The 23,908-nt window shown below is 29.1% G+C and overlaps 3 protein-coding genes across 14 annotated transcripts; all 3 read right to left on the bottom strand.

The window, feature by feature from the left end:
• Positions 1-3,777: 3,777 nt before the first annotated feature.
• Positions 3,778-7,319, bottom strand: LOC112801706 (isoflavone-7-O-methyltransferase 9). Its single transcript, XM_025844609.2, has 2 exons — positions 6,467-7,319; positions 3,778-4,281 (listed from the first exon to the last, which is right to left on the bottom strand). Exons 1-2 carry the CDS (start codon positions 7,274-7,276, stop codon positions 3,979-3,981), a joined length of 1,113 nt encoding a protein of 370 aa, XP_025700394.1. The 5' UTR covers positions 7,277-7,319; the 3' UTR covers positions 3,778-3,978.
• A 3,836-nt stretch (positions 7,320-11,155) lies between these two features.
• LOC112801705 (uncharacterized) lies at positions 11,156-14,442 on the bottom strand. The gene is made up of 2 exons (XM_029298392.2): positions 13,230-14,442; positions 11,156-13,042 (listed from the first exon to the last, which is right to left on the bottom strand). Exons 1-2 carry the CDS (start codon positions 14,440-14,442, stop codon positions 11,379-11,381), a joined length of 2,877 nt encoding a protein of 958 aa, XP_029154225.2. The 3' UTR covers positions 11,156-11,378.
• LOC112803643 (uncharacterized) lies at positions 14,305-23,672 on the bottom strand. Of its 12 annotated transcripts, none has more exons than XM_072237345.1 (13): positions 22,277-22,995; positions 22,154-22,180; positions 21,620-21,653; positions 21,424-21,519; positions 21,218-21,327; positions 20,990-21,088; positions 20,345-20,679; positions 17,339-18,144; positions 17,005-17,061; positions 16,574-16,666; positions 15,689-16,127; positions 14,519-15,439; positions 14,305-14,444 (listed from the first exon to the last, which is right to left on the bottom strand). In XM_072237345.1, exons 8-12 carry the CDS (start codon positions 17,421-17,423, stop codon positions 14,524-14,526), a joined length of 1,590 nt encoding a protein of 529 aa, XP_072093446.1. In that variant the 5' UTR covers positions 17,424-18,144; positions 20,345-20,679; positions 20,990-21,088; positions 21,218-21,327; positions 21,424-21,519; positions 21,620-21,653; positions 22,154-22,180; positions 22,277-22,995; the 3' UTR covers positions 14,305-14,444; positions 14,519-14,523. The 12 variants fall into 12 exon arrangements, 9 of the variants coding, with proteins under 9 accessions (XP_072093446.1, XP_072093444.1, XP_072093445.1 ...); XM_072237343.1 differs by having other exon boundaries at positions 18,010-18,144; positions 22,277-22,979; XM_072237344.1 differs by having other exon boundaries at positions 18,010-18,141; positions 22,277-22,979.
• Between the last annotated feature and the right edge of the window lie 236 nt (positions 23,673-23,908).

Here is a 23,908-nt window from a genome sequence, read left to right as displayed (position 1 = left end):
ACAAAATATATATAATATTAATTAGTTCTTAAAAAATAGTTTCTTTCATTTTAGTAAAATAACTATTTATTAAAGTAGACAAATTAATTATTTTCTTCTCATATACAATTTTTTTAAGACATAAAAGTAATTAATTAGGACATTGGTTAAGATAATTAAAGTCACTATTTCATTAAATTTTTAATTTAAAAAAAAATCCTAGTTAATTTTGGTATAGAAATTTCAAATTTGAAAACATTGATAAAAATTATGTTGAATTTTGATTTATTTGATTCTCATTTAAATTAATTACTACATAAGTTAAAGTTCTGTTTTGAAGTTATATTCGAGCTTTAATCTGATTTTTAAAGTTTCAATTTACTTAGTTTGATTTTTTAACTTAGGTATCCATGACCCATATTAGGGTTTTAAGTGTTTGGTTGAAAAAAAAAAAAGGTAAAAAAAATTTCAATTTTCACATCAAATAGTCGCTATAATATATAATGTAGCAATCGTTAGTCTATCTCAGCATGTCGTTAACGATTTTGTGAGACAGTGACAAAAATAAGATTAGGAACCAATGTGAGTCATAACTATTAAGTTGGGAGACTAAATTGAGTAAATTGAAATTTTTAAAATTAGATTGAAACATAGTTGTTAGAACCGAACCAGTGATCGTTCGATCAAGCTATTGGTTCACTGGTTTATTGGTTCAACCGATAAATCACTGGTTGAATCGATAAAACCGGTCTCACATAAATATAAAATATAAAATAGTTAAAAACTTAAAATTAAAATTTGAAATACATATCTTCACTAACATTTTATGAAGAATCAAGTCTCAACTTCTAAAAATAACTAATATAAAAAAAACCATAAAATTTTAATACTACAATAGTATCTTATTTTGACATAATAAAAAAATAATTAATTCACAAAACCTATCATCTAACTATAATATCAGTAGATTTTAACACTAACATCAAAACAAATAACCTACTAGCAATAAAATAGATAAAGTAAATTAATAAATTTTTAGTGAAATTTATATTTATATTAATAATGGTATATAATTAAAATATAATTAATTTCAAAAATAGAAAAAATAAAAAATAAATTAAATTAGATATTTATGTATACTATATAATTAGTATTTGTCAAATATAGTACTTAGAAGTACAATGGCTAAGTGGCAAGTAGAGGTTGCTTTTGCTCCAAGGTTCTTGGTTCGAGATCTTGTGGAGACATTCTAAAAAATTCTTCAAGCAGACCAGTTCGGTTAAACCGGTTTGCACTAGTTCTCGTCGGTTTAATCTGGTTCTTACCGGTTCACACTGGTTTTATTTCTTAAACGGTCCAAGGAGTAAATCGAATCGGACTAGGGTCCGGTTCTAGTCTGGTTCACTCGTTTTTCGGTCAAACCAGCCGATCTAGTACGATTTTTACAACTATGGATTGAAATACGAACATAATTTCAGAGACCAATAAGTATTATCTCTTTGTTGACAATTAAGTTGTTTTAATGGTAATTAAGATCTAATAATGGTTTATAATAAAAGAAGCATTCTTTTGCAACAATGAACCTGTAGTAGTAGTTAAGGGTGTTCATAGATTATATCATATCCATATAAATCCACAGTATTTATCCATATCTGATCTATAATTTGAGGATATCTGATCTATAAGATGATCAGATTGGATCGAATCGGATCAACACTCTAATCAGATAGAAGTAAATATGTTAAAAAAAGTAAACAAAAAAATTATTGACTTTTTTTATAAAAATAAAATTTTTTAATATTTTTTATTTTATGGATATATTTGATATCTGATCCAAACATAAAAAGTGCAAATATCGAATTTGATCTAATGAATTTAGTGCGGATTGGATCAAAATTTCAGCCATATCCCATTTGTAAACACCCATAGCAATAATAACTAAAAAATTATAATGATTATATTTTTAACTAAGAGGAAGTGCAAAAAAAGAAAGTACTAAATACAAAAACATTTAATAAAATATTAAAAGAAAATTTTACTTTAAAACAGTTTAATTTTTTTTGCTCATATATATATATATATATATATATATATATATATATATAATGTAATAATAATAATAATAATATGATAATTGTTTTGTATATCACACAAATATAAACGTTTTTTTTCTATGATCTTAAGAAAGGTTTTGTAAGTCCCTAACATTGTTATCGATTTTTGTAGTGTTAGCTCTCATATTATCAATTTGATTCATATATAATTCGGATGATAAATTATTTGGTGATGTGCTTCCTTTTTTACTGTGATATACTTGTTTTTTATTATTATTATTATTATTATTATTATTATTATTATTATTATTATTATTATTATTATTATTATTATTATTATTATTATTATTATTATTATTATTATTATGTACATTAAAAAATAACAGGCCAAATTGTTGCCATAACATAATAGAAGTATGGAAGTTTATCATTCTTCTCTAATGGAGAAAACAGAATTCTTTTCAATAGTTTATTTAACGTTTAGTAGAATAAAAATAAATTTTATTAGAATAAATTTTAGTACGAGTTTAATATTTTTATTCATCATAAAATATTTATAGAATTACTCGTAGATAAATTTTAGAAAAAAAACCATGATTTTTAATTTTATTTTTAAATAAACTTTATTTTTAATTTTAAAATAAATTTTATTTTTATTTTTTAATAATATTAATTTTTTACCGTATATAATTATTCAATTATTTTTAATCATATATAAATAAATTATTCTTAATAAGACTTTTTTGTGTTATTCAATTATCTTTTTTAAAAAATAAAAATTTTCGCAAAAAATAAAAAAATTATGAACGAAAAAAATTAACCATCCTGATAATTTTTTGTATTTTTATTCATATTTTAATTATAAATATAAATATAATTTAATTATATTATTTATGAAATGTGACTATAGATGTAGATAAAATTTAGTTATATTACTTATATATAATTTCATTGTATTGTATTGCTTATAAAGTTAGATTATAATTATGACAATAGAATTATTCTTGTATTTTTATATGTGTGACTAATTGGTGGTGCTAAAACTTTACTCTTAATTATAAATAAGGTTTATAATTTAAAAAATAAAAAACTCAACTAAAAAGATACGAAAAAAATGATGTTAAAATATTCTAACTCTTTAAAATAAAAATATTCGAAATTCAATTAAAAATTATTTAAAATTTAAACTCAATAAAAATTTATATTTAATGTGTTTTGTATTAAATATATTTAATAACCTATTATATCATATTGGTTAAAATTAATTTTTATAATGTTAATTTTTTAATAACACTTTATTAGAAAAACCCATCTTTTTAGAATTTTTTAAAAACTAATTAATATTATATATATTTTATTACATTACATCTTGTTATAAAAAATTTATTTATTTTTAATACTTATATTAAAAATAAAAATAAAATTTAAATTAATAAATTTTAATCTATAATATAATAATAATATAGTAATTGTTTTATATATTATACGAATATAAATTAATTATTTTTTTATTTATAAAAATTTTAAGAGTTTGTTATATATATATATATATATTTTGATAAATGTGATATTTTTTTTATGTAAATAAGCTTTTAAAAAAAATCTAATAATTAATTTATTATCTTTTTGTTTTAGTTCAAATTAAATGTTTTTTATTGTTTTTGGAAAAAAAAACTTTTGAGGAATTTAATAACATATGATGAAAAATACCGAATAAATTATAAAAGAAAATTAAAACACAATCTTTAAAAAAAATATTTTAGACGTCTTTATTTGAGTGACCTTCTTAATTAAATATTACACATAACATAGTCGTACATTTTATTTGGTAGTCAACTATTTGCTCTTTAAGCAAATAGTGTTGCCAAGAATGATGACTTATTATTTGCAACCCTAGTTTATTTTGACATTAGAGATTGCTTCTTAAATTACATGATCTCTTTAATTAAGGATAAACCTCAATAAGCGACCTAAAGCCAAATATGGAAAACACTTTGTAGTTCTTGAAGCCTGCTTTCAAGAAGAGTTTTTTCCAATCTTTCTCGTCTCTCTCTTTTCCATCAAGAAGAGTCATTGCAGCTATATCAGAAAATAGTTTTAGTTCCATTACATCATGCTCATCTTCATTTTCATTTATTACTATGTCAATAATAATCACTTTTCCTCCGCCACTTTTGCCTGAAATTGCTTCCTTACATTTTTCTAGGACTTGTATGCAATGATCATCACTCCAATTGCCCAGAACCCACTGCATACATAAAAACAATTTTAATACTTAAAACAATATTAGAATTAAATTTCTTGCCACTTGTTGATTAAATAAAAAAAGATGAACCAATGAAATCATACTTCACTAACTAGAAGACTTTTCATTTTTCAACCACAGCTCAACTATACCGACATTCGAATCTGGTGTGACTATCTAGAAGAAGACAACTAACTTTGTCACTAGGGCAAGTCAGTTTTGAGAACATGATATGGACACTTACAATAAGATATAAAAGATAAAAACATAAAAATAAATATTTTTATTTTTATTTTTTATTTAAAATTAAAAAATATAATTATAAAAATTAACAAAAATAATAAATAAATAAATAAATTGTATCTAAACTAATTCTTTTGTATTTTCTCATGTCATATATTTATAAACAAGTTTTGGCTGATTTTTTTAATATAAAAATTATTGTTGTATTATTTTTTGTTATAAAAAAATGATGTGTTTTAATTTAATATAAAAGTAATCACAAATTAAAAGATTTGATTTATATTTTAAAAATTTTAAAAATTTAAAATTCATAAATCTAAGAATTAAATTTGTATAAATTCACAAATTGAGAGGTCGATTTTATGTTTTAAAATTAAAAAAAAAATTAAATTTCACAAATTACAAGATCATAATTGTTATCTCCATATAAAAACATATATTAAATTTTACATATTATTAAAAATTATTATTATAAATCTAATATCAAAATTAAAAAATCACAAGTCTCAAGGACAATATATATGTTGTAAGTTGTAACACATGTTAGGATCAGCACCATTCAGAAAAATAAATGGCATCTGGCTTACAGCTCATCAGCAAAAGTTATTTGTCTATGTACCAAAATATAGATTGTGCTGGGCCTATTGATGAGTGACAAGTGGATTAGCTTTTTTTATCAAGTTGATTAGTTTATTTTGGCGCAGAGATGAAATTCTCTCTTCATATTCTCAGCGCAATATCAATCTCATTTGAATTTTTTAAAATTTAAATTTTATTTTATAGAATAAAATGTGATATTTTATTTTTAAATAATTTTTTTATTTATTTTTAATTCTATGTATAAAATTAATAAATTGTACCTCAAAATTTAAATTTTTAAATTATTATGCACGAACACTAATATCATATCATATGAGATATATTCACACATAAATTTTAAAATGGGATAAGATACAAGTATATATATATATATATATATATATATATATATATATATATATATATAATATTTTTTAAATAAATTATATAATATTTTATTAATATTAAAATATAAAATAATTATTTTAATTATTTTTAATATTTTTTAATTATATAAAATATCTAAAATATTTTTTAATAAATAATAATATATATTATTTTTAAATTTATTTTAAAAATATACGTTAAGACATGTAATAATATTTAGATGTGTTTTAATATGTTCGAAGTAGAATTTTTTATTTTTATTAAAACAGTGTAATACAATTGACATGTGTATCGGACAAATATCAATAAATATTATATTCAAAATATAATAACTTAGCAAAATATCTGTATTTTATAGATTTTAAAAATTATCACAAAAATATTTACATTTCAATTGTTTAGAGAACTTTTTACGATAATGCTAAGAAAAAAAATTAAAATTTATTTTATTTAGTATTAATTAATGATTGCAAAAATTTTGTTTTTGCCTAAATTTTTTTTCCTTGTAAAATATTTTTGACTTTTTAAAGTACATGTAACCTTGATTTCAAAATAATTAAGTACATATTACTTAATTATAAAATAGTAATTAACCTTGACTTTCAATATGTGGTTAACATAAGACAAAATAAATGAATCAGACAACAAAATATGCAGCACCCAACAATGAAAATTAAATTATTAATTACATGTTGATTAAAAATAAACTGCTAACATATATGTAGGAATAAAATAAATCTAGCAATAAAAAATGCTACTTTTAAGGTAGAATAAAATAGAATAATGTTACACTTTTATGTTTTTGTATGAACTAAATTTAATTAAATTAAATAATAAAATTTAAAATAATATTAGTTATAATTAATTTTTGTTATGTTAGACTGTGATTGAATTTTGTTGACAAAAAATTTGGATTTGTATTATTATTAATAAAATAATAATTAAAGTGGCATCCATGTAAGAATTGTTTCGTACTTACCTTGAATAAAATAGCATCAGCATGAGGGATAAAATCAAACATGCTCCCTCCAAAAAATTTCAAGTTTTCAGTTTCAGGCAAACCAGCAACAACATGTGGAAGATCCAACACTCTGCATTTCAGCTTCGGAAACGCTTCACAAATGATCTTAGCAGTGTTACCAGTGGCCCCACCAACATCAACCAACGAATCCAACCCTTCAAACACCGATTTACAATCCCTCAAAGCAAACCTCACAACGTTAGAATCACTCTCCATACCATCGTTGAAAATCTTCAACTCCTTAGGATTTTCATGAATGAAATCCCAGTAGCCAGCGGAAGACCCTAAAGCAGTTTCAACAGTTGTTTGTCCCTTCTCGTCGCAAGTCCATTTAGCCAAATAATTATAAAATCCGACCGTAGTTGGGTTAATAATGTACTCGGCCATGGCCGAGACACAATGATCAGTGCCCTTTACAAGGAGCTCAGAAGTGGGAGTAAGAACATATTCTTCTTCTTTACTTTCTTCGTTGACCACGACGGCAAATATACCGTCGTGTGTCAACAAGCGCATGATGCGCTGGACATATTGAGTTTTTGGTGGTGGAGCGTTAAGAGCCGACACGAGATCGGAGAGGGAAATGGAATGGGAATGGCGGTTATGGATGATGTTTGGTATGGAAAGGTCGATAGCCCACTTGACACACATGGGTAAGGTGTAACTTGCCATGACTCTATACAGGTGAGCTTGAGCTTTGAACAACTCATCAATACTAACACTATTGCCATTGCTGTTTCCATGGAAAACGTTCTCCGCCTTGGAAACCATAGGAACTGTCGAGTGTGTGTGTGTTTGGAAGTTCTTTTGTTTCTTGTGCTTTTGTGTCGTGTATGCACTATTAATTATTTATAGAAAAATATAGGTAATCAATAATATTATTTAACAACGTGAATAATAGGATTAAAAGAATAAATTAATTCTAAATTTAATTAATAATATTAAATTAGGATATAATGTCTTTTAATTAAAATAGATCAATTTTAAAATTTATTATTCATTTTGTTTAAATAAATAATTGATTATCTAGTATTATTCTTATTTATACTCTCGTGGGTAAAAAAAGTTTAGGGGTGTGCTTTTATTAAAAATGGAGTGCTAAAGAGCACTAAATTTTGTGATTTGTAGTCACTAATTATTTATTATTAATATTTTTAATGGTGTAAAATTATATCTAATAATATAAAATTATTTATTTTTTGATTAAGTGCTAACCAAATTTTAATAAAAATACTGGCTCTCTAAAATTTTTCTTATTAAAATTTTGTCTGTAGTTAACCAATAAAAAATAAATAATTAAATATAATTTTATATCATTAAAAATGACTAATTAATAACTACAAATCATAAAACCTATTAATTTTTAACACTATTTCTACTAATTATTTATACCCACGTGGATAATATTTTTTTGTCGGTGTGAATAGTATGTACACTACTAATTATTTATCCCCTCGTGGGTAATATCTTTTTTTGTTGACTATGTATTTTTTTCCCCACCACAGATCAAAGATTAGTTTGCAATAAATCTAAATTTTATTTAAAAAATTATTATTTGTTAATAAATTATTAATTATTATATATATAAAACAAAATTTAAATTTATAATGTTTATTTAAACAAATAAAAAGAATTTGATTATTCAATCAATTTAAATTAATTTTTTTATGAATAATATAATAATAGTTTCAATGCTTAAAGTTTTTATTTATTTTGTTTACCTATTTCTTTTTATCAAATTATTGCACTAGTGACGTGAATCCTGTTGTTAGGAATTCCACTAATACAATCCTAGTTATTTATATCTATTATTATTGCGCATATTTGATAAATAGAATAATGGATTAATAGATACATGGATACACTATCTGTATTATATATAAATATAAGGGATAAGTACTTTTTTCGTTCTCAAGGTCTCGGGTCGAAATCAAAATCGTTTTCGATCTTTTTTTTTTTATTAAAATCATTCTCAACGTTTAAAAACGCTTTAAAATTATCCTTTCCCAAATTTTTGGACCAAAATACTCTCATCATCATCATTCTCCTACCACCACTACCACCACCACCACCCTCCCTCACCGTAACCCCCCTCCCACCCCTCACCCCACTCCCTCTCCACTGTAACCCCTCCTCCCACTCCTCACAGGTCTACCCTTCCCCCTCCTCCTCCACTTCCCGCCCTCCCCTCCCCTCGCCCACCCCACCCCCTCTCCCAACCTCGGTCTCCCCTCCCCTCCTCCTCCCCCTCCCCCTCCCTTCCCGCCTCCCCACCCCCGGTCTCTCCTTCCCCCTCCTCCTCCACTTCCCGCCCTCCCCTCCCCTCCCCTCCCCTCCCCTCCCCCACCCCCACCCCCACCCCTACCCCCGTCTCCCCTTCCTTCCTCCCCTTCTCCGTCTCCCCTTCCCTCCTACCGTAACCCCCCTCCCACCCCCTCATCCCTCACCCCACTCCCTCTCACCGTAACCCCCCTCCCACCCCTCACCCCCTTACCCCTCACCCCACTCCCTCACCGTAACCCCCAACCCCCTTCCTCATGCCTTCTCTTCATGGTCATCATCATCATCATCATCATCATCATCATCAGATTTCATCAGCAACAACACAAATTTTATCAAAAATTCAGAAATTCAAATTTCAGCAACAACAAATTTCATCAACAACAACAAATTTCATCAAAAATTCAGTTCATAGAAGAAGAAGAAAAAGAATAAGAAGAAGCAGAAGGCAGAAAGCAAAAGCAGGGCGGCGGCGGGCTGGACGCGGGGCGGCGCGGGCTGGATGCTGGACGGCGGCGGCCTGGATGCGGGGCGGCTGCGGGCTGGACGCGGGGCGGCGGCGGGTTGGGGGTGATGGAGAGAGAGATGAAGAAATTCGGGGGGGGGGGGGGAGGAGAGAGACGAAGAAATCCGGGGGGAGGAGAGAGACGAAGAAATGGGATGGGGATGGTTTTTTTTAATATTATTTTTAATTTTTATTAATAGTTAAGGGTATTTTGGTCCAAAAATTTGGGAAAGGATGATTTTAAATCGTTTTTAAATGTTGAGGATGATTTTAATAACAAAAAAAGGTCGAGGACGATTTTGATTTTGACCCCGACCTTGGAGACGAAAAAAGTACTTATCCCTAAATATAATTACTCATTAGTTCACGTTATTAAAAAAGTATATTAAAAACATAAAATAAAGTAGTAGTAGTTATGCATGCTTAGCTGGTAGTAGATGATATATATTTTTATGTGAATAAATTTTTGAGATATATCTCGCTTTAAAAATAGTAATACTTTTAAATACTGTTGAAATATGTATAAAATTATGTTTAGTAAATTTTTGAGGAGATATTTTGTCTATTTTATATCTAATTTTATCTCCAAATAATTTTATATATATTTTGTAGTTTTTAAATTTTTATCTTAAGATAATTATCAAAAAGGACATAAATACGTTCAATATGTAAAATTTTTTTACTTCTCCTAAGTCCTAACCATATAAAAAAAACGTGATCATTATTTACTTGATCCTTCAGAACACATTGACACAAGAAAATTATTAGTTTACATTAAATACTATATAGACCCATAAATGTATTCTAATGATCATTTTTCCTTGAACAGCTACTTGATAGATACAATACTTCATTAATGTAATTTATTTAATATAAAAAGTTGTAAGATAACTCACTAAATGCATTCACTTCATTTATAAAATACTTCAGTAAATGCAAAGCAGTAAACTTTTTTAACAACTGTAAAATTAAGAAGTCTCGACAATCCTTACTTTACTAGTGTAAAGACCCGTGCAATTGCACGGTCTTATACATGATATGAAAAATAAATAATTTGATATTTCAATTAGAATAAGTAAATATAATTAGTTAAAATAGAATGCGCATATTATTTTATACATTTATAAATAACCAAAAAAATATATATAACAAAATGCATACATATTAAAAAAAATAATGATCGAAAGGTATATTAAACAAAATAAAAAAATAAAAAATTAAAATATAGAAGAAGAAAAAGAGAAAAAAAGATAAAAAAAATTAAAAGAAAAGGATGAAAAATAGTAAAATGTATATTTAGTAATATACATTCCATGAATTTTTTTCATAAATTCAAAAATCATTTAATTTTTTTAATTTGATCAATTTTAAAAAGTGTGAAAAGATTATATGTAAACATGTAATCCATTAATTTGCTATTTTTTATAATTATCTTTTTTATTGTAAATAAATTATACTATAACATTCTAAAATGTTTTTCAATTATCTTTTAGCAATTTACCACAAAAATATAAATGAAAAATGAAACGGATAGAGAATCAAAATTAAAACGGTAATAATAATTGGTGGTAATAATAATTGGTGGAGAGTAGCTTCTCTCTTTTCAATAATGTGGATGTAAGAGTGGGTTTAGGATTTCAGGATTAGTGGGTTATTGATTTGAAGGGATTTGTTTTGTTAATTATTTATTAGTTCATTAATTATTATTATTAATTGTTATACATATAATATTGATAAAAAATTTTATTTAATGTTAAAAAAATGTGCATTGATATTAGGAAATTAATAGTAAAATATAATTTTTATTAAAGAAATTTTGGTAAAATTAAAATTTAATAAATAAAAAATTATTTAAGAGTATATTAAAAAAAATATTTTACCAATTAAAAAACTTTTTAAAGATAATTTCATAAAAATACAATTTAGTAAATAGAAAAATAATTTGTTAAAACGTATTTGAATAAACTGAATCATATAAAATAAGTTAACATTTTAATTTATCTTTATATTTAATACAATAAAGCAGTATCATTACAAAAAATAACCACCACATAAAATTACATTAATATAAAAATAAAACAAAATAAATTATAAAATCTTATCAAATATTTCTTTAAATACGACATTATGAGTTAAAGTAGAATCATCATTTTCCTCGCCAGATACCAAAATTCTTAAACCATCTTTGCTCTTCACTCGAGAAATAGCGACATAGAGTTGACCATGAGAAAATACCGGTCGACGCAAGAACAGTCCAACACTGGATAGAGTTTGACCTTGACTCTTATTGATAGTCATTGCAAAGCACAAGTTTATAGGAAATTGTCTCCGTTGAAATTTGAAAGGTATCCCAGCGTCACTCGGAATTAAATTCATCCGAGGAATGAAAACTTTATCTCCAATGTGACTCCCTGAGACAATCTCAGCTCCAATCACATTTGTTCCTAGATCTCTAACAATAAGGCGAGTACCATTGCATAAGCCACCAGCTGGATCAATATTTCTCAACAAAATAATAGGCACACCTTTCTTCAATTTCAATGAGTGATTCGGTAACCCTGAACATTTTATTTGATTCAAAAACTCAGTATTTATCCAATCAACATCAACGTCACAATAAGCATCACTACCACATATAGAATCAGCACTTAGATACTCTTTTTCTGTCCCAGGTAGCAATTGAACAATGTGATCATTGATTTCTTCAACAATCTCTACTGTTGGAGCTAATATGGCTCTGTCTTGGAAAAAACCAGTATCATCAAAGTTTCTAACTATGTCAGGATAAATTGCATTTATAATATCATCAATTGGATTATCAGAAGGAAAAATCAAAAACTCATTTGGAATTTGAACTAAAAGCTTTTCGTTAATTATTGTCCCAATACGCCCTTCTCCAATCTGAAGAATCCAATCGGAAAACCTTTTCAATTCTTCCAGATTTGATTGATTTGTAGCACTTTCTAACCGCATATTTTTTGTCAACGTCAACACTTCAAAGTGCTTCCAAAGAATTGAAGAATTGATTGATGCCATAACAATCTCAGCACGAGAAGCTTTAGGAATAACAGGCAAAACCTGTCGAAAATCACCTCCAAGAACAATGATTTTTCCTCCAAAAGGTAGATCTTTGTTAGACACTGAAATCGACGTCATTATGTCTCGAAAACTTCTGTCTAAAGCTTCAAATGCCAACTTGTTAGTCATTGGAGCTTCATCCCAAATAATTAGCTCAGCAAGTCGAATTAAATCAGCCTTAGGACTATCTTTCGGAATTCTACAAATAGTATCTTCATTCAATTCAATTGGGATACCAAACATAAAATGAGCTGTCTTACCACCAGGTAACAATAATGAAGCAATTCCACTTGAAGCAACATTAATAACAATTCTTCTTTGAGAACGCAATTTGGCAGATAAGAGTCTATACAAAAAAGTTTTTCCAGTCCCACCAAACCCATAAATGAAAAACAACCCGTGTTCCTTGTTAGTAACACAATGTATAATCCTATCATAGATTGACTTCTGTTCTTCATTCAACTTTGGAAAATTTGAATCGTGTTCTTCAAGCATCACAGGAATATCATATTCTAATTCACGCAACACCAAAGAATTACTAAATTGTGAGACCAAATTAACATTAGGAAGCGGCATACCAGCAAAATCTCTTAATGATTTTCCATTGGCCTGTAGCAATTTCTCTATCTCTATTAGACAAAATGTTTGTAACTCTTCGTCAGTCATTGTTATTCCTGCAATATATTTTTTTTCAGTTAGTAAATTCATCAAGATATCAAAAACTTGTATTGTTTGAAAATTTTTCCTATCATCCTATGTATGTATTCTAAACTTTCTGCATATCATTTTCAATTTATTTATTGTTAAGAGTTTTTCTTAATCCTATAAATAAAAAAGATAAACTAAAGATTAAGTAAATACCTGGAATATGAAGCTCACTTCGCCTGTAATAAATGATATCATCAGATAAATATTTCCAAGTTTGATTCCAGACTAAAACGGGCCTAGAGACAGAACCAGATATTAACAATGAAACAAAAAGTTTTCTCAATTGGGTGCCAGAAGATAACTCAGCCGCTTCATTAACGGCCAAGACAAACTCATTATCATCTATTAAAAAACCCATGGCAGAACATGCCTCTTGGAATGTATCATATAAAACAGAATTGACAGTCCTTATACTTCGAAAACTGGTGCATCCTCTTTGCACATTGAGAAGCATACGCATATAGAACAGCTCACCAGTTGAAGGATGAACAAAACTTAATCTTCCTATAGAAAATCCCCTTCTTGGTTTCCACTGTCGAGATTGTAAATCATAAACGAATTTACTTGGGAACTCAACATATGTTAGTGTTCGTCCTTCAACATATGTTCGATTAGCCATCATCCAAGCAGTAAACATTGTCATCAAATCTCTATTTCTTATTAAAACAGAGCCAATAGTATCATGATCATCGAACACAACATGCTGCTGATTAGGTAAATGAAATCTGAGTCTTTGCACAGGTGGCCATCTATGATGAATTTCATATGCAAAAATTCTCCACATAGATTCACAAGGTGAAAGATATCGACAATCATAATACTGTTTGATCTCATCAACCACTTCAAAAAAATGAGTTGTCTCAGTTGAATGACTAATAGTTGCAGTTACACGATCTGGACCCTTGTTAATGTACTTGAAAAGATACTTTATAACATTTGACTTGTTGCAAAATTTCAAATTAATATGAGCCTGGTACTTCATCAACAATAATGGATTATATGGAACAACAAATCTATTATCAAGATCAACACCATGACTTTTAACTGTAACACCAATATCTCGACGCTTGTAAATAGGATAACCATCTTCATCAAAACTCGTATAATTAACAAACTGCTTCGGATAAAACTTGGAGCATCTTCCATCTTTCATGCATGGAGAAGTTGGTCTTACCCTACCACAAGGGCCATGAATCATGTATTTACTAACCACACTATACAAATGTGGAAACTTCATAGGATTAGGAAGTTCCGCACAAATCAACTCATCAACAATTTCAATATTCTGCAATCTATTCCTTCCATCAAGCCAAAGTAGAATATGTGCATGTGGCAAACCTCTTTTTTGAAACTCAATTGTATACATACCTAAATAGTAAAAAAATGTCGGTAAATATAGAATTAGCATAAATTCAATATAGAATTGTCTATATTCGATATACCTGCATTAAGAGGACAAAAAAAAAACACCATTCTTAAGATCATTAAGAAGACACTTCATCTTAACATGAAAGACTCGGCAAGCAATGTCTGGCCGATCAGCAATTGGAACTTGATCACGATTAGTATATCTTTGAAACTCAGGCCAGTTAGGATTGCAAGTAAGGGTAAGAAATAGATCTGGATACCCAAAATGCTTACAAATAGCCATAGCATCTTGGCAATTATTAAACATGTAACGTTTACCACCAGTGAAGGAAGAAGGCAAAATCACTCGAGTACCAATTGATGATGCTTCAGTATCACCGCGTCGCATAGCTTCTTCAATACCTTGTAAGACTTCTCCTCTAATTGTACTCTGTTTTTTCCTGATTTCATAAAGTCTTTGTGACTCAATCATAGAGAATGAATCAACAACAAACTGTTGGAACAATCTTCTAGACTTATGAATAATGCTATCCTCGTCCTCTCTCATTTGCAAACGAAAACAGATAAATTCTCGCATGGATACTCTAGTCCTTCTCCCTGCAACATTTATATCTTGAATATCTCGATAAGGAATACCCAATTGATAACCATCTTCCCCGTAAGGAAAAAGCAAGGGATATTGCAATGGCCAGTATAAAGCATGTGTCTCATATATTCTTTGAAGTTGGCCAGTTGCAGATTTAACAATGACATCACGACCAGTATCAGAAGAATCAAAATCACCAACAACCAAAGCAGCAACTTCATCGCACGAAGGATAATTATAAACTCTTCGATCACGTTCTCTTTGACTAAACAATTTCAAAGAAAACATCTGAGACGGGTGATTCTCATGGAATTCCCTTACTCTTCTAAATGATTGTGCTATGGGATTGTGTTGATCAATCATTTGGGTCAAATCAATTATCAGCTGTCTATCTATATTTGAACTTTGCCTATAATTAAGAAAAATAATAACACAATATTACTAAGTAATTTTACTTAAAATGAAGAAACATGCATTTTTTATAATTAGAATGAATCTTAACAACAATATTTAAACAATAGGATACGAACATTTTGATTATAATAATCAAAGTTACATCCATATTAGTATCTTACTAACTAAAAATGAAATTGAAAATAAAAGAAACAAATTAAAATTACAAACAATCATAACAAATTTTTGTAAGAATTGACCTTACCCAAATATTCTTTCTCTATGCGTTAACTCATGTTCTGTGTCATATATGTATAATTGGGCAAATTTCGGAACTTGACCAGCCTGAGGTAATAAACTTCCAATCCTATGATAATTTTGACCACTTATGATGAATTGTGGTGGGCCAGTTCCATCATTCACTGAGTCTATTACTTTACCACCAAGAGAAGTGAAAGCAAACATACTATTATAATACTGAATTTTCTTCTGAAACTGTAAAGACTTACTATCATGACCATGAATCAAATTATATAATAAATCTGGAGCTTTCTGAAGATACGGTAATTGAATTTTTTCTTGAAAACAACAAAGTGTAAAAAGAGGCTGATTAATTCTTGACTGTTTTTCAACCCGCTCTAGTAACCAAAACGACGCACCACAATATAGACAAGTATACACAGGGTCACCAATATCGAGACAACCTACAAAAATGAATAAAAAATTTAAATAATAAACAAATCCTTACAAATTTAACTAAGTAAAAAAATTATATTAAATAAAGACTTAAATGCTTCTTAATTTTTTTTTTACTTAAGAAAATATACCAGTAAAACAATTAAAGATTCAGAAATTATTCACTGGATACTCATTGTCTACAAATTGAAAATATAAATATTTGATAATAATAATAATAATAATCTAACCAAATTTGAGACACTTGTATTGAAAGTATTTAAAATCAATGAATACTATTTTTTTCATATTATATTTGGTAAAAAAATGTCATATAAATTTTATTACGACCAGAATATTAAAATTATAAAAGGAACATAACGTGACTAAATATACTGAATGAGTAGATTATATCTAAATTAATACGAAAAATACAAACTCCATAAATAAATCAATTATAAGTATACTGAAATACCTTGAACTTCACTTTGTGAAAAAAGTGGATGATCAACAGGAGACCGAAGCTCATTCCAAGAATTTACAGTAGGATCATATATTTCAGAGTCATCTTGATTTGGGTTTTTATTATGAAACAAAAAAAAACTTATTATAAATAAATCAAATATAAAGATATACACGTCAAAGAAATATTTAAACAGACAATCATGAAGTATGAAGTTATTAATAACTAAATGCATAATAAACAACATAAAAAAAATATACAAAAATTAATTCAATAATGAAATATATAAACCAAAATAAATAGACAAAAAATATAAACATGATAACAATGATTAGAAAAGAGTCCTTTTTATATTTTAAAATAATTGAAAAAATAATGTAAATAATAACTATACTTTCTAAGTTAACGAAGAAATTAAAAAATTTAAAACAATAAACTCATACCTGATAATATGAAATTGGCATTAATAATTGGAGTATCTTGCAAAATAATTGATCCCCCTAAAGAAAAAGAAAGAACTTTAAACGTAAAATTAAAACTATGGGAAGAGCAAAAAAATTAAACAGGTAGGTTAATAAATACCACGTACCAATATATTTAAACTTAAAATAAGAGAAATATTAGAAGTAGGAACAACATCAAACAATAAAGCATAGAAATCCAACCAATAATATTAATTGAACACCGATTTTATAATAGTAAAAAGCATTTGTAATGAAAAGATGTAAATTTTAATTTCTTTCAAAAAAATCCAAAAGTGAATATAGCAAAACTGACCTCTTCTATCTTCAACTTGTTGTCCTCTCTTTCTCTTTAAATAATTTTTTCTATATAATCTTGCAGTAGCATAAGATTGAGACATTTTATGAAATTTTAACCAAGCTAAAGAAATTTAGAACCAACTAATGTTCACTATAATGGTATTTCGAATAAAATAGTACTTCCTTCTTAGAAACCACTTCAGTTATATATAACCCAAAAAAAAAAAAAGAAATCAAAGAACCTCCATAAGTTCATTTGAAGAGAATGAATGAGAATGAATGAGTATAACTTGTTTTCTCACTGCATACACTTGTAACCTTGACTTTCAGAAAATAAAATCAGAATAAGTAGAAAGGCTTTTTAGAATACTCTTAAAGCATGAAAGTAATGCAGCAGACTTGTGAAACTTAAGATCCAATTTATAGACAGAGAAATGAAACCAATTCAGGATTTAAATTAAAAAATTTGAACCATGGAGGAAAAAAATAAAAGATCATTGTGTATATAACACTCACTTTGAAACCAATCAAAAGTGGAATTGATATATTCATTGGAGGGTATATTTCTTAAGGGAATATATACATATATAAGGACTACGCTGGAAAGAAGGATGAGCACTGATTATGAGGCAAAATGATATGAATGACCATCACATCATCGAAAATTTGACAGCAATCAACACCTACCAATCAAATCTGCAGAAGGCAGATAATCATCCATCGGAAGAATGAAGAGCAGGAGATCTGACGTGATTTGTAGAAGGGGAATGTTTTTCCTTTTTGAAAGAAAACCTATAACCAGAGAGGCCATGAAAGTACCTGCTGATGGGATTGATTTGCAACAAATGACAAAGGGGAGTTAGTCACAAGTAACGATACCTACTCTCATTAACCAAATAACTTTTTTGATAGAATAATAAAAGATAGTACTATTTGTTATAGAAGATGATGTCATTTCTCCCACCAAACCACCAAAATCTGATTTTTCATGTGAGGGTACACTGAAAAACAGGGAAGAGAATTACTTTCCCCACCTAACCACATCCAATCCATCTTTTGTTTTTGAAGAAAAATTCAAAAACCAACATCCCATCATAACTTCGAAAGTGACAAAATAAAATGAGGAAGCAACAACTTTGACTGACATCAGAATCATGTATAAAAGAATGAGATGAGATCACAAATAACATCATTCAAACTAACATCCCATCATAACTTCAGAAGAATGGAATTCACATTATACTTTCAACAATTTGAAGCATATAATAATAAAAATACAACCTCACCTCCCTAGAACTGATTGAGAAACAATCTATACATACTATGATTTGATGAGCACTTTAACAAAAACCAACTCCCATCACAACTATTAGATCTAAATTACTAAAAAAGAACCATTAAATTTGTCTAGTTACCACTCAAAACTGATCAATGAAGTATAAAATGAGAAATTGAATTAACTATAATTTGATGAGCACTTTGACAAAAACCAACTCCCATCACAACTATTAGTTCCAAATTACTAAGAATAAAAGAACACCAAATTTGTCTAATTACCACTCAAAACTAACCAATGAACTTTAAAATGAGAAACTGAATTAACTAAGAAGCTTATACCCCAAACACCATAATACATATATACTAATGATATCAGCATGACAATGTGCAAAACCAACAACCTTATAACAATAATCCTAATCCAACCATAATTATCAAGAAAAACATAGGATATATAAAAGAACTGATTTTGAACAGATAGATAGTAAAACATATGATGATATGAAGGAACTACATTATTCATAAATGAAAATGAACATATAAACCACATTCATATCAAAATCACATGATTGTAGCAATAAATCAATGAAGTTGTGGGAATCACAAAGTCATCTATGCATGGCTCCCGAATACAGATCCCAAAGCACCAAAACATGATGAAATTTCAAGAAATTGAATAAAATTACAAAGAGGGAGCTGAAATTAAAGAAAACAGTAGGAGAATATGACAGAACCATATTACATTTTTCTTTAATATTTTTATAAAAATAAGGAGAAGAGAAGGATGAAACTCTTTTCTCAGTCAAACAAAGAGAGGAAAAGTGAAGTACAATATGAAAAGAATGAATGAAGACATTCTCCTAATGCATCTAAAACAACTTTGCATAACCTAATAAATAGCATACATGCTTGAAATCACATGAACAGAATCCTCTCTCACACCAAAGACCATAACAATAATAAAATTCAACAAACGTGTACCTAACCAATCACATCAACTACACAATTTTCAAGGTTACTTTCTATCAAAATGAACTTGTATCTATAGTTGACAACTCTACATAAACACTTCTGAACACTGAGAATAAACAGTTACCCTAAGAATGACTTCATCCTAAATTTCACAGCAATCAACCACTAAAAATTTCAAAAGGCTATTCACTTAGCCATAGCTGATGAGATACTGGGTATGATATTCTCATTCTCATTCAAGAGGAAAGTACACTATTCATATATACTTATCTCAATTAATGTGATATATTAGCATATTTAAATAAATAAAATGACCTTTAACCCATGATCTGATTTAGCTCTTTCACTTAAATAAAAGAAAATTGCCTTCCAAGACACAAAACTTAGATCCAACTGTATTTAATCTGTAATCTCTAGTATCTAAAAATAGATATTGATACATTGATATCGATGTCAGAGAAGGCATTTGAAAGAAAACTAATAGATTCCTCATAATTCTTGATATAAAGCCATGCAAGAATGATTAATATGGTAATACCTCTGATAAATAATCCAACATAATTCCTAATATTTATGTAAAAGCAAAACACAAGCCACAATAACCATAGCAAATTAGATTCAATTGGTAGAGAAAAGAAAATGCAGTTAACCCAGAAAAAATTGTTAGCTATCTTCTGTTAATTTTTTGTATAGAAATATAAAGCTCCAGAGATATTGATTTTGAATAAAAGGAAAAGATCATAAAAGGAAATCAATGATAGAATTAACCCACCATACCTTGGTCTTCAACTTTCAGCCTCATCATTCCCCGAATTTGCCACTCCCCTGTTCTTCACAGACCGATAGAACTCCTCACAAAACTCATGAAACTTTGTGTCGGAATCGATAATTTCTCTACCGGAGAATAATCCTTCAGGAGCCTCTGAATCACATTGGAGTAGGTGGAGCATCAGTGGCTGCGGCAAACCGGAAACAATGCACTGGCGGGGTATCGAAGGCGGACGGCATGGAAGAGTTCAACGACGATGATTGCGGCGAGAAGCATCTCCAAGGGAGGAGAAGGTGTTGCCGGTTGAGCTTGAAGGGGAATTGTTGGAGATGAAGGACCTGAAACCAAAAAGGTTTAAATAAAAAATAAAATACAAAATATTACAAAATGGAAAGAAAACCAAAAAGGTTTAAATAAAAAATAAAATACAAAATGGAATTTCTGCAACCTACATGATTCATGAATGGTTCAACATTTATCAAACAGTGTTCTATTGTCTACCGATTTGTATTTTTCTAAAAATGAAAGATGCTTGCAGTAGCGACAAATCTATGAAATATGGATCCAGAATTTACAATGATGCTGCTCATGACACAATATTACACTTAATGAAGCAAAATTAAACAAAATGAAAATAAGAGTTGGTACCTGATGATCAAACTCAGCACGATCCATTGCCCGCACATCACTGTGAAGCTGCAGGTCAATCGGCTGTGTGATTTCTTTGACAGGAGGCTTTACCAAACACTGAAATATTAGCACAGAAGATAGTTGAGTAACTCAATACAGTCTATACAGCAAATGCAAGCATGTCACTGAAATGGAAAAAGTATGAGTTGTGAACTGAACACAAGATTTTGAGAGCAAAATGGGCACCTCAGGTTCATCTGTTGTCCATGGAAGCCCAGTATCCTTTGCTTCTCTTCCTCTGTCATCATTTCATGTATCTTCTTCACAAATTCTTCCTCTTTCACCTTCCCCCTTTCCTGCATTGAATTACAGTATCCATGTTATTATCCAATTCAAAAATCAATGGAAAATTGATTCAATCAATCAATTTGTTGCATCAGAATAGGCATTACCTCAGTTCTTAGGTTGAATGGTTTTTGGCTGGTGACTCTCAGCTGCTGCTTCTTCTTCCACCTGCTTCCCCCAAAGGTGCTAGTTGATTTCAAACTCTGAAAAAAGCAAATCCATTCAATTCAAATTTAGAAAACCCTCATTTGAATCAAATCTTCATTTTTTTTCTCAAAAAAGGTAAGCATCCGGAAGACTTACATTTCTTCTGCTTCTTCTACCTCCATTAGAAGTCCTGTTAGATACACTGCAGTTTGAATAAAAAGTATAACAAACATCAACACAAACAGATAAATGCTACTATTAAATAAGTAGTATAACATAGATACATATATATCATTTTGCACACACATCTGGATATCATTTAATTGGTAGATATACCAAAGTGTCTCTCTGTTTTTAATTGGTAGATAGTTCCAATTGTATTAGGTACCCAAAAATCAGAACGCATGTAGAGCATATAGAATGAAAATACTATAGAGGAAAAAAAAATTCACGTTTAATTTTGCATTATCCACAGTCCGTGAAAAATTAACAACAAAAAAAAAATAATAATAAAACTACAAAATCAGGTATGGCTCCTCTTATATATGTCTAAGCATGTGATCCCTCCCAAACTTCTTTTCATTTTACAAATCGAATCAAATTTCAATTAAATCCCACAAATCCATATTCCATAAAATGCTGCTAAGAATCTAAAATAAAAAATGGATTATAAGTGAGAAAGAAACATACCAGGAGCGGCGGCAGGTGTTTCAGACACTGCAAAAAATAAACAAAAAAAAGTCACATAAAAATGAAAACTTTATCTGAGAGAAGATTCGAAAACAGGAAGAAGGAAGTTATAATTTGACTGACATCCACAGTTGGAAGCGGAAGGGGCGGAGACTTTGCATGCAGCGGGGAGAGCGAGGGCCTTGGTGACATTGAGAACGACGCCGAACTGAGCGCTGCTCTTGAAGGCTTCACACAGACACTGAGGCGCCGTTTTCAGAACCGATTTGAGCCCGGAGCAGCAGTTACCTTCCGGCTTGGTGGTGGTGCTGCCATTCGTGACGAAGGACAAGCAATCCGCCATGGTTAGAACCAGGGAGGAGCAATCCACGGCGGGGGCTGGGGCAGCGTTGTGCGAGTGGGACGGTGAGGCTCCGTTAGCTCCCAAGATGAAGACTGCACAGAGAACAATGAGAGAGAAACAGAAACGGGTTGGTGAGTGGAGGGTTCTTGATTCTTTGATCGGAAACCCTTGACTGGAGTGGTTTGTGAAGTGAAGAAGAGAAACACAAGATTGGAACTGAGAGTGATGTGAAAGGAAACCACTTTCTTTGACTCAGACCATGTGCTTTCTATTTTTTATTTTAAAGAAAACTCAAAAATCCAAAAAAATTCCACGTCAGTGATGTTTCCTCCTGAATTCTAGTATGTATAGATAAAAGAAGTTAAAAAGAAAATAATTTAAAAGGCAACATATTTAATACCAACTACTTCAAAAACGTTTTTTTTTAAATGAAAAAAAGAAAGGATATTCAATTCTAGTCTAAACAACCTCTCCTCTCCTCTCCTCTCCTCTCCTCTCCTCTCCTCTCCTCTCCTCAAAGAAAAAAAAAAGTCTAAAACTTGGAATTAAAGTTTGTGAGGCTTCAAAAAACACATACATTAAAGAAAAAGAAAGCAAAAGGAGAGGTTAAAAAAATAAAAAAAGTAGAGGCAACAACTGAAAAACCAAGGATTTTTCCATTTCAAACACAGAAACGTGATCTCAAAACCTGTTATAGTTGTGAACTTAAGTAACAAAACAAAATATATTTTAGGCTAGATAAATAACAAGGATCAAATTCTTTGTAACAACATTACATGCATATTTAAACCAAATGCCTATTGACTGCTAGAAAAGAGTTAAAACAGTAGTATTAACTTGGTTTCAACTTTCAAGAGGAATGCAGCTTTTCAATTCAACACAACACAAAAATAAATCAATTAAGAGTTTAATAACATTAGTTCTATTCTATTCGATAATTTCATAGCACCCAAAAATAATATTAACCAAAAAATAAATCAATTCAACTAATACATTCAACATAACACAACCATAACCAACTCATATGCACCGGTTTGATTACAGAGACTTGCTACTTAAATTAAACTTCAATCAAATACAGAATTCTATTTCATCAAATCCAATAAACATAATAGGATTTCCAAAAGACATTGTACCCATACCTTGTGATGCGTTCTTCATCAGCGGATAAGTCTACGCATGTTCTTCGCAAATTTTAAAACTTTTTCAAATTTTGTTTAACCATAGGAGAAGAAATATGAAAATCGATGACTGAAATTGTGAAATAGGAAAAGAAATAAAAGAAAAGAATAAGAACAAGACTTACAAAGAAGCAAGAAGCTAAGATCGATGAATGCCTGGAGAGTCTAGTTTCTTCCAAAGCTAAGCAGGAAGGGAGCAGTGCCAAAGGGGTTAGGGATTTGCAGAAACAG

This window comes from Arachis hypogaea, chromosome 5, assembly GCF_003086295.3.
Source record: "Arachis hypogaea cultivar Tifrunner chromosome 5, arahy.Tifrunner.gnm2.J5K5, whole genome shotgun sequence".
NCBI classification, from domain to species: domain Eukaryota; kingdom Viridiplantae; phylum Streptophyta; class Magnoliopsida; order Fabales; family Fabaceae; genus Arachis; species Arachis hypogaea.
The sequence above is the reverse complement of the archived record's forward strand: the minus strand, read 5'-3'. Positions and strand labels throughout refer to the sequence as shown.

Excerpts from the sequence above, each read along its gene's own strand:
- LOC112801706 (XM_025844609.2), bottom strand. The coding sequence starts at position 7,276 with ATGGTTTCCAAGGCGGAGAACGTTTTCCATGGAAACAGCAATGGCAAT. Across the intron at positions 4,282-6,466 it reads CTGATGCTATTTTATTCAAG|TGGGTTCTGGGCAATTGGAG; the intron begins GTAAGTACGAAA and ends TTATGTATGCAG.
- LOC112801705 (XM_029298392.2), bottom strand. The coding sequence starts at position 14,442 with ATGTATACAATTGAGTTTCAAAAAAGAGGTTTGCCACATGCACATATT. Across the intron at positions 13,043-13,229 it reads AAGTGAGCTTCATATTCCAG|GAATAACAATGACTGACGAA; the intron begins GTATTTACTTAA and ends AATATATTGCAG.
- LOC112803643 (XM_029298394.2), bottom strand. The coding sequence starts at position 20,377 with ATGATGAGGCTGAAAGTTGAAGACCAAG. Across the intron at positions 16,667-17,004 it reads TGCCAATTTCATATTATCAG|ATGACTCTGAAATATATGAT; the intron begins GTATGAGTTTAT and ends ACCCAAATCAAG. Across the intron at positions 15,440-15,688 it reads CATAGAGAAAGAATATTTGG|GCAAAGTTCAAATATAGATA; the intron begins GTAAGGTCAATT and ends TCTTAATTATAG.